Here is a 16954-nt window from a genome sequence, read left to right as displayed (position 1 = left end):
CCCTGAATTCAAGAAAAAGAAAAAGATCTACTGAATAACAAGCAAGAAAAATGTTTAAGACCCATCTTGGATATGTCATTCAGAAATTTCAGGAGTGGTATCAGCAAGATGGTAGAGTAGGAAGCGTTGGGTAAATTCCTAGAGACGTCCAACCTACTAACTCTACATCAGGAAGAAATAGGAAGTCTGACCAGACTTATCACTAGTGTGGAGATTGAGGAGTGATGTCACCAAGATGGTGACATCGTTTGTTTCTGACTTTGCCCCCCAACGCACCTGGCCCATGAGACGAACAACTAATCACTATCCATGGACAAGCTACCTCTGAGAAAACCCCGGGATTCTGGGGTGCAGCTGAGGCACCCCTTGCACCACAGAGACTGAGAAAGAATGGGCATAAAGACAAAAGCACAATTTTCAAGAATGTTTTGGTAAAAGAAGAAGAAAAGCTATAGGAAACTTTCAGAAAATCAAGCCACCATAAAACCATCTTAATCCATATTTGAAGCAACACTGTAATTCTAGGATAGAAACTCAGGAGGCCTCAGGAAGAACATTCGAATGAACGCCAAACACCCCTCCCAAACATTTTCATACACAATATGGGGAAACAAGGCAAGATCAGAAATGCATGGCTTTACAGAGGTTAGTGAAGGATGGTGCTGAAATCACATAAAACACATGCCCAACCTCATTCAGAAAACTCACCGAGGTAGGAAGTGAAACTTAGCAGAATTACATGTTTGTAAAACAAAAATCAAATGTGAGTAATTGCTGCGGAAAATTGATCTGATGCGTAGGAGTTAATGTTTTTTCTTTTATTATCAAAATGTAAACGAGGCATATGAAATACACTAAAAATGCAATTGTGTAGAATTAAAACAAGGGTTCTGGATGTGACATAAACTTTGGAAAGCACAAGCATGACATGTTTCCCAGCTCCCTCCATCATTCAAGGTAATTTGTTATACAGAGGGAGTGCTAAGTTTATCCTCGGGCCTCGTATATCACGCTCCCTGGGCTTCTCTACCTCAGCACACAGCTCTGTGCCTCTTGGTGTAACAGAGGTTGGGACACTCATCTTAATATGGTCTTCGTTTACTGACTTCAATCACTGCCAGCTGGCACTGAGTCTATGTGTACATATGTTCTTTTTTCAAAAATCTCGAGCTGAGTCTCAAGGTATCATATTGGCTCACCAGAATGAAGATTATTTTAAGCCCAGAGGAAGGTTTTTTTCTTGATTAAAGTCTTTCAAAGAGAGCTATTCTGTTGGAAAATAAAAGTCTTACTGAATGAAGCAGTGTTACTGGTCTGCGGTCCTGCTCCCAGGTATCTAAATCAGATACTTTGTTTCTAAATCCACTTGGATTGTCCATGTCCCCACAGTTATCTCCAGGAAGGAAAATGAAGGTGAAATTTACCCAAGATGCCATAGTTCACTTATGTAGTCATTCCTCAGCCATGCGATGAGTAGTTATTGAGCACTGAATATCGCCAGGCACAGTGCTGCATGGGGTGGGGGGTACAGGTGAATAGCTTGTTGTGTGATGAGAGTTGTGCTGGGGGGGGGGGACTGTTGGCTGCAGGGTGAGCTGGTTAAAGAGTCAAAAGAGCTGAGAGAAGAACATGATTGTATGTCTAATTTTATAGATGATGGAAATACAGACAAACCACAACATATAATATTGGGGGAGGGAAAGAGGAGGTAGTGAGGTCCCCTCCTAGGGGTCACACTTCTCCTCTGGATGATGTTCTATGGAGAGCTTCTAACAACCATCATGTTGGGATATGGAAGGAATTCCTTTTGCAGGAAAACCCTGAAAAGCTTCTCATTAGGATGGGGTATTGCCACAGGCGCTTGGCTTATGTCAAGAACTTGCATGCTCATAAAGTCATTCAATGTCAAGACTCACTAATTACACTCTCATATTTTAAGCCTATTATGGAAGAAATTCAAACCACATGGGTGTTTGTCTACAAGCCAAAATTTGCTCCAGACAAGCCAGTAGTAATAACTTATCCTCAGGCCTAGTGGCTCTTGAACCTATTTAAACCTTGATGATTTAAAGGAGAAAGTGGCGAATAAACATTTCGGAGTTCTTTCCAGATGGAAAACAAACATTTTCTTTTTCTAATTTCCCCTTAAACACATCATTATTTGGCAGAAACAGTCAAAACAAATGTACCATGCTTCAAAGGAGCCAGCACATAAGAGACCAGATAATGCAAGACGAATCCACTTGTCTCAGCAGATATATGCTCTGAACACAGATGTTCGTGACGTGAAGAGTGGGCACTTGTGATAATGTATTGCATCATTTCTTTGACCTTAAGATAAATGCAAACAAGAGAAGCAAAATGTGCCACTCACCAGGCTATAAAAATGCAACCTGCCACAGGGCTGTAAATTCTTTGTCCAAAAGATGGAGTATTTTCATCAGAAGGCTAGCAGGCCAGCTACTCCTTGTTCTGATATGCTTTTTTCTTTTTTCTTTTTTTTTTTTTTTTTTTTTGAGAGAAGAATGTAATTAGGGAATAGGAAAAAAGCATTTTTCATTTCTTTAACATAGATAATGTAATGGGGCAGGACCCTATGGAGCCTTCCTGGGGCAGGCCTTGCCCCCATAATCCTCGGCTTCAGGTCCTCTCTGATGTATAACCTGTATCTTCTTGGAGGTTTATAGGAACATTGCGACCTGACCTCTGTGGACAGTGGATAAGAACAAAGGATTTCTGCACCAAGAGGTTTGCAGTAACCAACTATGCCCCTTCCTCACCTTGCCTTTAAAAATGCTTTCCAGGAGTTCGCATTGTGGCTCAGCAGGTAACATACCCAACTAGTATCCACAAGGATGAGGGTTTGATCCCTGGGCTCACTCAGTGGGTTAAGGATCTGGCATTGCCATGAGCTGTGGTGTAGGTCACAGATGTGGCTCAGATCTGGCTGTGATGTAAGCCAGCAGCTGCAGCTTTGATTTGACCCCTAGCCTGGGAACTTCCATGTGCTGCAGGAGCAGCCTTAAAAAAGCAAAACTAAACAAGACAAAAACAAAAAAACAAAAAAAAACACAACACTTTGGAAGTTCAGGATAATATTTTGGGGAATGAGCCACACCCATCTCCTTGCATGGTCCTGCAATAAACTTTTCTTTGCTCTAAACTCTTACCTTTTGGTGCATGGGGCACACGGACTTGCACTGACAGATAATACATCAGGCCTAATTCACCGAGCTATCCCAACCCTCTTGAAAGATAAAGAAAAATGAACACCTACCCAGCTTCCATTGTGACAAACTCTGGACATGTGTCTTTACCGCTGCTCTCAGCAATGTTGTGGGAATGCAATTACTCCCCCTTTTTCAGATGAGGGAACCAGAGGTTGGCAAATTTGCATAACTTGACCAATGTCACACAGTCAGACTTTAAATACATCCAGGACTCAAATCCAAATCTAATTCCGAAGTCTCCCTCCTTCTCAGCAGTAGGGGCCGGGTAAATACAAAGCCGTGTCGTTGTAATAAATGTAAACAAAACAATGCAGCAATGATAGAAGAGGGCTCGCTTTTGAATATTAAGCCACATGATGCTACAGCTACAGGGTTTCAGAGATGAAAACCCAGGAATGTGTAGTGAAAGGAATATGATCTTTGGGATCAAAAGGACTCTAGTTCTGTAATAGAGAGGAACAAACCTGATTCCATGTTTGATCTGTTTCTTTTCATTTAACCTTTATAGTCTGTCGATTTTGCATAGAGTTAAGAATGTTGCCTATAGCCTGAAACATACAGGATAGGCCTCTTCTCAAGGCTCTGACCTCTAAGGGTATAATCCTCTTCCATTCATTTAGGGAGGAAGAGTTGCAGAACAGAGAATAACACTGGTTTTGCTGGAGACTGACAGGAACATTCTGACCTGACCTATGTGGACAACAGACTCCTGCACCAAGGAATTCGCAACAACCAACCACACCGCTTAAAAAACGCCTTTACATGTGGACACTGAGGTACGTGGAATGATTGGCCAACGGGGACCTGCTGCAGAGCGCAGAGAACTCGACCCAGTATTCCGTGATCATCTATGTGGGAAAAAGAATCTGAAAGAGAATGGATGTGTGTACATGTATAACTGAATCGCTTTGTTGTACAGCAGAAATTATCACAACTTTGTAAATCAACTAGACTTCAATAAAAGTTAAAAGAACATCAATTTTAAAAGAACATCAGACACATATAGGCAAGTTGTTTTTTCTTATGGGTGTCCTATGTCATTCTTTATTTGCTGGTGACATTATCGACTGATTAGTGTCCCTCGATTGAAAAATGAATAAAAAGTTTAAAAATACCTTTACCATCAAAATAAAATAAAATAAAACTTGCCTTTAAAAATGCTTTGCTGAAAGCCTTCTAGGAATTTGGGATTTGGAGGGTGGGAGGCATGAGCTTCCTGTCTCCTTGTATGGCCCCGCAATAAATCTTTTTCGGCTCTAAACGCCAATGTTTTTGATATTGGTGGGCCTCCCTGGTGTCAGGCACATGAACTTGAATTTGGTAACAGTTTGAGTCTCAGATCTCACCCTTATTTGCCCTGTGACCTTGAGCAAATTGCACAACCTCATAGCTGCAAGTTCCTCACCTAAAAAATAAACTTCCCCCCATTGCGTAGAGTGTGAAAATTAAACGAGAGGATGTGATTAAATGACCTGACAGAACGCCTGGTCCAAAGGAATCTGCCCCCAAAATGTCAACTTCATGTCACCTCAGGCTAGTGACATTGTGAGAAGGAAAAGCTGAAGAGGGATTCATTAACCAAGTTAATACCTACATGGCAAGGTGATAAAATTATGTACAGACTCGCATCTATGTTTGCATAGGTACATACACATATACGCACATGTGAATTTTATGTTTGCTAGAAAACAAGCGCATGTCAAAACCCTGCTATGGTTCTGTCTATCAGAGACGTGCCAGAAAACAAAGCAAATTTCCTATTAGTGTCACTAGCATCATGGGTGATGCACACATATACACTTCCAGCCCAACTTGCAGGAAGAATGAGTGTAAATGCAGCAATTAGCAGACTGTTATACCAGGCTTCCAAACCTCATTTGTCATTCTAACGTTCACAAAATCGACAGTCACACACAGTTTTGCAGGAAAGGAGCTTATCTTTGGTTAAATAGGAACTGCTTTCCATTAAAAAAAATGATAAGCTCTAATTACAAATATATGTGTGTGTGTGTGTGTGTGTGTGTGTGTGTGTGTGTGTATAATATTCTCCTCTCCCCAAAAGTAACCCAGTGGTCCCAAGGGAAAGTGCCTGTAATGGCTATTATGCAGAGTTTGTTTACATTGTGGTAATTTTATTACAGAGACCCTACTGTTTAACCCAGCCTTTTCCTTCAGTATCACAAAGGCTATTTTTAGCAGAATGGTTAAATCTCTGAAAACAGACTATTATATCCACATAGCCTCTGACCTTCTCTCTATCCTTGGGCTGGACACTCAAACTCTGTAAGTCTCAAAATTTGCCATGTAAAGCAAGAATAATAACAGCCACCAAGTTATTATCAGGCTGGGTAGGTATAAAGTGAGATGATCCCTGTAAAACTCTTAGGAGAATACTGGGTAGAAAATAAGAACTCAATAATGTTACTATTGTTTACAACTAGGGGGAAATTTTTCAATTGCAAGTGACAAAAAAAAAAAAAAAAAAAAAAAAAAACCCGAAATCAACTGACCTCAGAAAAATGTCCAGATGTAGACCTGGCTGAAGATTCGATCCATGGGCGGCTCTTACTCGGAGATAAGCCCAGCCCATGGCATGGCAGGATGGCTACAGTAGAGCAGGTGCTGGCCAGACTTCCCACATCTTCAAGGCCAGCAAAGAGTCTCTTCCTGTTGGCACCTGCACAAGTCTCAGGAATCCCTTTACCTGGACCAAACCAGAGCATTTGTTCACATAAAACCATAACAATTGCTGGAGGAACTGATTGACTAATTGTAGTACGTTAATAGTCCCCAAAGCGGATTACTAAGCCCAGGAAACTCTACATACGATACCTTACATGGCAAAGGAGAATTTTCAGACTTGATTAAATTAGGGATCCTGAGATGAGCAGGATCCTGATGGCCTGTGTGCACCCAGTGGAATCCCAAGGGGTCTTACAGGAGGGAGGCAAAAGAGTCTGAGGCCAGGTATCGTGACAACAGAATTGGAAATGAAAGTAACCACGAGCCGAAGAATGCACGTTGGAAGTGATGGAGAATATAGTCTCTTTCTGGGGTCTCTGACAGGAGCCAGCCTTGCCTACTGGCACCGTGATTGAGCCCCACAGAACCATTTTAGACCTCTGGCCTCCAGAACTGCAAACCTCTAAAGTTTATGATCATTTGTTAGAGCTGCACCAAGAGAAGGAATATACCAATCTTGGGTCACCATCTTTACTCCCCGTGTCCTCGGATCACATGGACGAGAATGGAGGAGAAATAATTCTCCAGAAAGGACGTGGACTCAAAACAGAATGAGAATTGGGGTAAAAGGCCACACGTCTGTGTTCCAATGTTGGTTGTGTTGCTGCCGCTCTTTGCTGTCGTCACTATTCTTTTTTTAAAAATGCTGCATGAGCAGCACTGCCACAGCTGAGGACATTCTTGCACAGCTTGGCCGTTGTACACGTGCTTCATCTTCTACATTTGTACATTGGCTCTTGGAAAGGAGGTATTTTTTCTCCTATTTCTTCCTGGACATGCATAATGAGATAACCGTAAGGTGGGCTGATCTGTGCATCAAGTTGGCAGGTTATTGTCCTATTAGTGTTGATCACATGACAAAAGGTGTCTAGTAGGAGTCATGACCCCGACGAGATCAATGCAAAACAAGCTCAGTTCTGTCAAGGTAAGTGCTAGGACATCTTCTTTCCCTAACAGGCTTGTTCCTTTTCAAGACCCCACTTCCCTTGAGACTGTCATGAGTCACAGTGTGCAGAACAGTGGGAGTTAACTGAATAAAGTCAGCTTAAGGCCAGTCTTCTGGTTTGATGCTTCTATAAGTCACTCCACATAGAGACATCAATTGTAAAGGAAGTACAGCCTCTTCTTTGGGGCACAATGAGATTGTGGGGTGAGGTGCTATAAAGGGTTCTGAGTTTTGGGAGTGTCGGGATAATATTTTTTTTAAAAAGCTGATCAAGAGGCCGTACGCACTAAATTCTAGGGCCAACTCCACCATCACCAAGTTTTCTCTCCTATGAAATGTAAGAGCGACGTAGTTTGAATCCATGGCCAGGATAGCAGAGAAGGTTTTCAGCTAGGAAATAGGCTGGGATTTTTTTTTTTTTCTGAAAGTGGAAATGATATTGAAATCATCTGGGAGGAGTTCCCCTCATGGCTCAGCAGAAACGAATCTGGCTAGCATCCATGAGGATGCAGGTTCGATCTCTGGTCTTGCTCAGTGGGTTAAGGATCCAGTGTTGCCGTGAGCTGTGGTTGAGGTCTAAGATGTGGCTCAGATCCCACGTTGCTGTGGCTGAGGCATAGGCCATCAGTTGCAGCTTTGATTCAACCCTTAGCCTGGGAATCTCCATATGCCATGGGTGTGGCCCTAAAAAGACAGACGAAAGAAAGAAAGAGAGAAAGAAAGAGGGAAGGAAGGAAGGACGGACGGAAGGAAGGAAGGAGGAAGGAAAGAAAATGAAAGAAAGAAAGGAAGAAAGGAAGAAAGGAAGAAAGAAAGAAAGAAAGAAAGAAAGAAAGAAAGAAAGAAAGAAAGAAAGAAAGAAAGAAAGAAAGAAAGAAAGAAAGAAAGAAAGAAAAAAGGAAAATCATCTGGGAGTTTTTTCTTTTAATTACTAATGGAATGATTACAGAGAACACCTCTTGAATCAACATTAATTCTGACAGGCTCCCTGAATATCAGCATTCAGATTAGAGGGTCTTGGCTCATGTAACAAAGGTCCCACAGGTGATTCTGACACATCATTCTGCAACCTACCCCAGGCCCGCCCCTGCCCATTGCGAACCCAGATCTTGATTATATTTAACTTCTTTTGTAGTTCTCTGTCTTCATTCTGACTTACTGTTCTGTGCACCACTTTCCCATGTAGAGGAACTCAGCAGACACTGGAGAAAGACATGGAATTACTGCCACGGCCTTATTTTCCACCTGCTGCCTTTTTCTGGACCAGGGTGCAGACAGCGCTTTATTCAAGCATGCTCAGAATTCAGGGCCCTATCCCAGCCTGAAGCAACCTTGGTCTGACAGGTTTAGGTGACAGAGGCTGCCCCAAGACTCAACAGTGGAATCTTGAGTTTCCTAGGCAAACACACGCAAGTGAGAAGTCACATTTTGCAACCACAACAGGCTGTCTCTCACAGTGAGATTCTGGCCCCTGCAAAATACGGCAGGTTCAGAAGCACAATCTTTCCTGACAATTCAGCAGCAGGCTCTGACAAGACAAGCTGCTTCGTTATCTGTCTGGGAAAGAAAGACAAACAATTTTGTCGAGTCAGTAATGGTCAATGGGGATAGATGTTCTATCCAGGGAAAGGTCTGTCATCTAGTGCCATGTTGGTCCATTAACAAGTCGTTTCCAGGACTTCTCTAAAAAATGAGACTATCTTTATCTGCTGTGGTGTCATTACCACCATTGATTACTCAAACCAAACACTCAGATCATGGGGAGATAAAGCAATTCAGCAAATGAAAGGAAACCAGAAAACTAAACCAAAAAGAACAATTGGGTCATTGGACATCTCTGCTTTACCAAAGACATTAATGTTTAAAAGGAAGCATGATTTAAGAACCAGAAGACCATGTCATGGCTTTTACAAGAAAAAGAAAAAGAAAAAAAAAAGGAGTCAAAAGACCTATATTGAGTGATTATGTCAAAAACTATGTTACGTTCTTCACACTCACAGCCTTATTTAATCTTTGACAACAAAAGTTAGAGCAGTCTGGATTTTACAGATGAAAACATTGAGAGAAAAACACCATTCTGTGAAGTGACCTCCCCAAGCTCTCCTGATGTAGAAGTGGGAGAGAAAACAAACAAACAAAAAAACAACCTCCTTCTGCCCTTTCTAGCATGATCTGGATGAGACTTTTGGTTTAAACTGAAGAATCTTGGCACTCCCACGCAAAATCTCCCGTGACCTCCTTCCTGGTGGAGTTGAAGTGACGGGGGTTCTCCAATAGAGCCGTAGTCATATCCATTGGTCACTGTGCCTCTGACCGGATGCTTGTCTGGGACTCTTTGACAAGCCATCCAGGTGATTTGGGAATTTCATTTTCTGGTGACAGAAACCTACACATCAAATTGGTGAAAGTAAGAGGGAATTTGGTGTCCACCAAACATTGGGGCATTTGAACAAAGGAGTCAGCTCACTTAATGGGATAAATGTAGGGGTCTATTGGTTTGGCTTTACAAGTTTTATTGAAGTCCAGTTGATTTACAATGTTGCGATAATTTCTGCTGTATGACCAAGTGATTCCGTTGTACTTGTACACACAACTATCCTCTTTCAGATTCTCTCCCCATATAGGTTATCACAGAATATTAAGTGGAATTCCATGTGGTCCACTGGTTTTTAAGAAAACAGGAGCCAGAGGCTCAGAATGCTGCCAGGATACACTATCTATCTCAGTCTCCACCCCGGCTTGTATCTATAGTTTCTGCATCATTTTCACTCTCTTGCTACAGAGGGGCTCACTCTGTGTAGCAGGAAACATGTCTGCCAACCTCTGAGAGGGACTGGCTTATACTCATTCTGGTCACAGATTTAGAAATTAGCTCACTTATGTTAGGTGCCCACCCTTGGGTCATCAGCTAAGGCCAGAGAAGTCAATCTGTATGATCACAGTGGCTCTTGTCCCAACAACATAAATGGAAAAAGAGAATTTTCCATAACAGTAAGGCTCCTGGGTTGACCCTACCATGGGCATCCAGGACACAGTGGAGGTAGACAGCCCTGGGGCAAGGAGGATGCTTCCTCAAAGTCTAATATGACCATTTCAATGTCCTGGGAACTCTGTTACATTTTCAAAGTCCAAGTAGGTGGCTGTCAAGACTTCAGAGCATGCCTGCACTCACTTATTCATTCCTCAGACATTTACTGGTGTTAAAACAGAAGAAAAAATAAGAATAAGATATGATCCCTACCCTCAGAGTTTACTGCCTGCCGGGGGAAACAGACAAGTATACTAATGATGTCAGCATGGCGAACAGAGTGTATTAATGCAGGTCCGTAGAGGGCGGTGTTTTTCATGCTGTATGTTGAGACCCATTGGCAGGTCATTAAATCAGTTTAGTAGGCTGCAGACAGTATTTTTTTTTAAAGGAATAAAACAGACCAGAATATATCAGCATGCATTGCACAGCAGTAAAGATGCAAGGATCTGGTGAAACAACTGTGTTTCAATCATGCGGGAGGCTGTGTTTGTGTGGGTTTATGTACCAAGCCATGGTGTAAAATACATCTCTTACTTTAGGTCACTGTCAAGAATCTTTGGACATCGCTAATAAGGTGTGAGGAGGAACACAAAGAGATATCTAGGTGCGACTCTTCGACGAGGAAGAGGGAAAGCTTTCTGAAGAAGAGAGGTTTTCCTCTGAACCTTGGAGAGAAAAAGCAGTAATCCCAAGAGAAAGCACAGCCTGTGCAAAGGGCACAGAGGACTGGGACAGCAGGGCCAATGAAAGAAGTCTTGTGGCTGAAGAGCAGCTGTCGGGACCTAAGAAGGGCGGGCATCAGAGTGTCATCCCCCAGGCTACCAGCCCAGGCCGGAGAGTTGACAGAGAAGCATGGGGAGATGGGGAGCATATTTATAATAAAGGCACAAAGTCAAGGAGGAGAATCCGATTAAAATGTTACAGACATTGCGAAGTGTCTGAGATTGTCTTCGCTTAAGAACCCAAGAAAACCTCACCAAGGAGGAAGGCTTTTTTGAGTTATTAACGAATATCTGGCAAGCTCGGCCCACGGATCAAATGTTTGGTGTTGGTGTGGTTGAATGTGGTGAGTTGGATGAGGAGGAAGGAGAAGAAAACGTTCAGAGAAAATTTCAGCGCCAAAGAGAAAAGCGAGATTTTGAGGAGGCACACGCCTCCGTTAAAGGTCCCTCAGCCAATGGTGGCAGCTGTTTTGAGTTCTTCGCACAATGCCAAATAAAATGTAATTCATTATTTGATATTCTCAAATCGGCTCATTGGCAGGAGGCAGTCTTGCATCCTAGTTAAGAGCCTAAGAGCTGCAGTCAGAATGCCGGGGGTCAAACCCACTTACTTGCTGTGTGACGTTGGTCTAGTTACCAAATCTTTCTGTGCGTCAGAGTTCTCCTGGGTAAAACCCATATCTGTGGCAGCCAGCGAAGTATGCCGCTGAGGTCTTCTTCAGGAAAGAACTTGATGTTCAGCTGAGAGTGGTGTCATTAGCTATTGGCCTTCAGCTGTAGTGCCGTTGGTTTCCACTGAAGAATTCAAGCTGACGACATGTTCTTCCTAGAGGGCACCAGTCAATGGCAGAGCATGGAAAGAGTCCTAAGGGCCTGGCAGTATTTGTCCAACATGGGACTCTTTCAAGGGACAGACTTTGCTTTGGATCTCTCCTTTGTTTCCAAGACTTTGTCAAAGCCACCTCCTGTCAGAGTCTTACTCCACCTAGTCCTGCTTCTCCAGACTCTTCCATTTGAGAGGCATCAGATCTGCTTTGTGGCCCGAAGCCTTTCCCCACCCAGTCCTGTTTCCTTCATCTTTATCTTTTACAGACAAAATGGCCAAGAAGCCTCTTATACTGCCTGAACATATTTCCCTGAATGGACAGAATAGCCGAATGTTGAGCTGCCCCAAGGCTCAGTTCTTGAATCACCACAATTTCTCCTCTCCTGGATGAACCCACTTAGTTTTTAATTTAAGACCATTGCTACATCTCTCAAATTTGTGATTCCAGCCCCAAACAATCTTCTGAACTCCAAATACCTGTTTAATATCTCCAGTGGCTGTCCAATAGGAACCTAAGATAAAATTGCCCAAGTTCAAACTCTTGATATTTTCTCCCAAACCTATTCTGTCTTCAGTATTTTCCATCTTAGGAAGTAGCAACTTGACTTCTATCATTGCTGAGGGCAAACACTTTGGTGTTAGCCTTGATTTCTCTCATTCTCTCATAGCCCTCCTCTAATCCATCAGCAAATTCTATGTGTTCCAACAAAAACAAACACACAAACAAAAAACCACTGGACCCAACCAGTTCTCATCACCTGCACCAGCACAGCCCTGTCTCAGCCACCATGTCCTCCTCTCTGAATTACTGCCATGGCCTCCTCTTTGGAATGCTTACCCCAACCTTTGACCCATCCGATCTAGTCTCAGCATTGCAACCAGAGTACACTTTTAAAATGTAAACCAGATCACATCACTTTCATCTCGAAACCCAGCAACATCCTCCATCACTCAGGAGGTGAACCCTCATCCGCAGAGTAACATACTGGGCTCCACGTTATCCATCCACTCTTTTACGGCTGCCCCCTTGTTTACTCACTTCTTATATTTCAACTATACTGAGTTCACTCCTACCCTAAACATTCCAGAATGCTCCCACCTAGGATTCTTATCCATGCTCTTTCCTGTGCCTGGAATGTTCTCCTCCCAGAAAGCTGAAAGGCCCCCTCTCTTCTCTTCTTCCCATTTTGGTTTGTATGCCCCTTATCCATGAAGCCATCTCTGAGCTCTCTATGAAAACAACTGCCCATTGCTCAGCCCAGCACTCCCTTTTCCCTTCATTCCTGTGCTTGGTTAAACACTCATACCACTTAACATAATTGATGTCTTATTTCTCTCTTCTGATCTGCTAGGATGTAAGTTCTAAGGGGCAAAAAGTTAACTTATTTTACCCCTTACCATATTCCCTGATGCCTATTTCAAAGTCTTGTATGGAGTAGGAATCCAGCACACGTTTGGTGTATAAACTAATGAATTGGGATAATAATAGTATTAACCTCCTGCAGGGGTTGTAGTCTCCAATAAATGATGCAAACAACTTAACCCAGTGCCTGACACAAATGAAATACTCAAAACTATGAGTTTGGGCTAATAGTATTAAGACTTCTTAGTCATGGCTGCCTCATGTAAGGTGGACACTTAAATGGTAATCTCCTTTCTGGAGACAAAATTTGATAGCAGATATCAGGTGGGGGCCACAGAATCTAGACACATCTGTCTAAAACGATGTTCTCAGGTGTGTAGCACACTTTAGGTGTGCTATCCTAAAGCTCCTTTAACAGGGAACTTTAGGATAGCACACCCCATGTCGGTGAAAATAAGTACAATTTGCCCACAAAATGAGAACTCTAAATCATTTATAATCTTCCTAATGAATACATTGCACTATAAATCCTGCACAGGAGGTTTCTAGGGTAAATGCCAATCTCTTCCTTAATGATGTGACAGCTTTAGCCGGGTTTAACTGAAAGACAAGAATTTAGTTTGGTTTGCCTGGATTTCTCCTCTTTCATTTCCAAACTTTGTGAACTGTGTTCTTTTTTTTTTTTTTTTGCAACAAATGTTTTTGGAATGCCTGGTCTACCAGGCTACTGTGCAAGGGAAGAAGGATTCAGCATTCAGTAAGGCAGGCTTGCTTTCTGCCCTCTTAGAGAGTGCTCTATCAGGAAAGAGGAAAAATTAAATAAGGAATTACCACAGGAAAGTGCTAGAATAATAGAAGTCCAGACTACACAGGATAGAAGCAAGTAACCTAACTTGGGATGAGGATGAGAGGTGGGAAAAGGTAACTCTTTGCTTCTCAGAAAAGGAGACAGTTAAGAAGATGTGTGAAGTTATCCTGGCAAAGACGGCAAAGAAGCAAAGGAGGCTTCCAGGCAGAGAGGAAGTACGTACAGTGACATGAAGCCTGTGGCGAGCATGAGGCCTCCAAGTCTTCAAAGTTCTGAAAGGTGTTCTTAAAGGTGACACAAGGCTTCACCTGCTGTGTCACCTGAACAGCTTGTCCATATTGAATAGGGTTCCTCAGACTCTGTTAATAACTGCAGAAAATCCTTAATCTTTCTTTAATACATGTTCAAAGTTAACATTAAATATTAATAAATAAGATTTTATTTTTTTCTACAGTACACTCTGAAAATGTCTCCTGGTCACTTTCAAACTCTGGCTAGGATCCTCTCTCTGTTCTCACAGCCCCTGCAATTCCTGTCCCACTCACTTGCAAGAGCCCACAGTTGGCCTCGAGCTTCGTACACTGACCTTCTTTCATGGTAGAGGTATGTGCTTACTACCCCTTCCTTGGTGTTGGAGAGAGAGCTGAACATAGATCCTGAATGGAGGGGCCACATGGGAGCCTTGGTCAATTCCTTCCATGACAGGACCTGCAGGGATGCTCTGCCAGGCCCTGGGTAGACTGGTTCATCCCAGGAAATCCACAGTGTAAAGGGATAAATAAGGCACGTAAATATAAAAAGACAATTAACAAGATAGTGCAAACTTTGGCGATGAGTGGTTTACCCAAAGAGTATAATAGGAAATCAAGAGAAGGAGAGACCATCGCGGTGGAAATGTATCACAGAGCAATGAGTCTGAACTGGATGGTGAGGAATGAGTAGGATTCCGATAGAGGGAACCAGCTGGATAATCCAACACAGTGAGAGCAAGGTGGTGGAGGGGGAGACGGAGAGACAGGGGAGCACCTTAGTGAAGACGGTTTGTGGACACCTGCGCTTCACCTTCTGGGATTCCAAAGAGACTCTCTTGAACTCAGTGACCTCTTTGCTTACAAACTTAGACTCGTTCATTCATCTAAATGGGACATGGTTATTAAAAACCTAGGATTCTGCAAACTTTCAGGATAGGATTTTAAATCAAACCAAGGAAATAAAAAACAATGTTTAAAGATTAAAGGCATGACATAATAGTCGGCTCTCTTGCAGTCTGAGCTATTTAAACTTGAAGCTCAAGAAATTATATGTTTAAGTGCCTAAGTACTCTTCAGTTGACTTTTAATTAACCTCTTTTGCCATTTCTCATCTAGGGAAATTGGAAAATATTTTTATAGTCCACAAAACCTTACTTTATAAAAGAATTGCACAAATTTGAAAGTCACTTATAATAATCTTTCAAAACATGTGCTGTCTGCAGCTGAATCAAGTCAAATTGTATTTATTCCTTATCAGTCCTAGTTATCTTGGCATCACTCCCTTATTAATAAGATTCAGACAAAGCTTAGCCTTCTGGTGCAAAAGTGAAAACCACCAGTGATTGAAAAATGCTTTTTCCCTAATCGGGCCATATCTCATTTGTTGTGATTCCTCTCTTTTAGATTCTGATATTTGCAGATGCTTTTTGTGGGAACAAAATTTAAAACACGTTCTCCCAAGTATGCACCCACCTCTTCCTGCAGAATGTTCTTCTTCTATCCTTCTGGGTTGCAGGAGAGGATTTTTTTTTCTGTCCAACTTAACTTAAAACTCAATAAAGAAAAGAAAAGGGCTCCTTTACCCCCAATTCCAAAGAACAAGACCAGGCTCAATTTGCCTATAAAAATATATAGAGGCTTTCCCATTCAATTTTTATTTTGATGATGGTAGGTGGAATTCCCTAGCCTCCTTGGCCCTCAAAATAATGATATTCTTGTGCCTCCCATGATAAATGGTCGCCAAAAAGAATTCTCTGGCATTTCAGTTAGAGTAGGTAGGTTGTGTTGCAGTAGCAAACTTGACGATCACGGAGGCTTAGCACCCAGGAGTTGATTTCTTCCACACACAGTCAAATGTGGCTTGCCTGGGATGCGCCTCCATCCACTGACTCAGAGATCCAAGCTCTCTCCGTCTTGTGGCCCCCTTAGCTCATCATTTCTAAGGTCACTTCAGCCTGGGGAGAGTAAGGCGAAGAAGCACGCTGGCTTGTACCTGTCTCCACCCAGAAGTAGTGTGTGTCTTTCTGTTTCCAATTCTTTGGACAGAAGGAGTCCCTTGGCCTCAACTTGATTGCAAGTGCAAGTGAGAAATGAAGGGAGATGCAGAACATACCTGTTCAAAAATAATCATCTCTGCCTCTGTTAGATGATGGATTATATTTGTTCCTACACTAAGCCAAGTTTGGAAGAAGCGAACGGAGAGCGTGGTGTTTTCAGCACACTAAAATGAATCATTGCCTGGAAGTAACCTGGAGTGAGAGTATACACGTTTCGGAAACAGAGTGTATGTACTGCCTGACTTACCCCTTTCCAGCAGCAAGACCTTTGGCAGGTCCCACGGACACTCTGAGTCTTGCATCTTCGTCTGTAAAGTGGAAAGAATACCGACAAGGCAGTTGTGAAGAGCCGAAGCAAGGACTCCGAGCATCTGGAAAAGCGCCTAGCAAACAGTCCACCTGCAACTTAAAAAGTAGTCATTATTATTACGGTATTTATTTAATTGGTATTAATAAAATGGCGATACCATTCTTGTCATGCAAAAGAATTAGTTCGTTATATTTAATTTGCCAAAAATTATTAAACCAATTTTGAAATGTAAGCATCTCAGAGACTTCCCAGTTGGGTTCAGAGGCAGTTCAACCCTGCATTCAATTTACTGTTAGCCAGAAATGGAGTGTATTTTTACCTTTAGAATTTGTCATTTCAGGTTTTTTAAAAAAATCAAGCTTTTCAAGTAATTGCAAAAATTTTAAAGGGACCTAGGTGTAAGCAGAGAGGTGAGTTTCCATGGTGATATCTGAACAGCACAAAGGGAAGAGAAGGGAAGGGGAGCGTTTAATGAGCACAGACAGGGTCTGAGCAGTGTGCTTGGCACTTTAGGTTGGATATCTGTCGAAAACGTGGGGAAGGCCAGGAGAGGACGATGAGAGCCACAGTTTTAGAGAAGGACAGCGTCAAATGTAGACAGACTTCTCTCAACCATTTAGAATGTGGCCTGCGTGGGATCTGACCCCACCTTTGCCCCAGCTCCTGCC

The 16954-nt window shown here is 42.5% G+C and overlaps 1 protein-coding gene across 12 annotated transcripts in view; it reads right to left on the bottom strand.

Annotated features, from left to right (window-relative positions):
• The window catches only part of LOC106504584 (uncharacterized), a 63927-nt gene that overhangs the window by 5712 nt on the left and 41261 nt on the right, over positions 1-16954 (bottom strand). For 5 of the 12 annotated variants that reach the window (XR_014813616.1, XR_014813621.1, XR_014813617.1 and 2 more), the window contains 2 exons: positions 16224-16381; positions 5741-5934 (listed from right to left, as the gene is read on the bottom strand). Coding sequence is in view for 5 of the 12 variants with exons in the window: in XM_084973849.1 (XP_084829975.1) it covers positions 4079-4096; positions 5741-5934; positions 16224-16284 (273 nt within the window). In the remaining 7 variants the exon portion in view is untranslated. Of the gene's footprint in view, positions 1-2480; positions 4097-5740; positions 5935-16223; positions 16382-16954 lie in introns of those variants that run through there. The other 7 variants (XM_084973846.1, XM_084973851.1, XM_084973847.1 and 4 more) reach the window with 4 other exon arrangements.

The sequence above is a fragment of the Sus scrofa genome, chromosome 8 (genome assembly GCF_054392235.1).
Source record: "Sus scrofa isolate SSC_HxYL_T2T_F1_AM1 chromosome 8, Sscrofa_HxYL_maternal_Yorkshire_Landrace_v2.0, whole genome shotgun sequence".
NCBI classification, from domain to species: domain Eukaryota; kingdom Metazoa; phylum Chordata; class Mammalia; order Artiodactyla; family Suidae; genus Sus; species Sus scrofa.
This window is presented reverse-complemented; position numbering and strand designations above follow the sequence as displayed.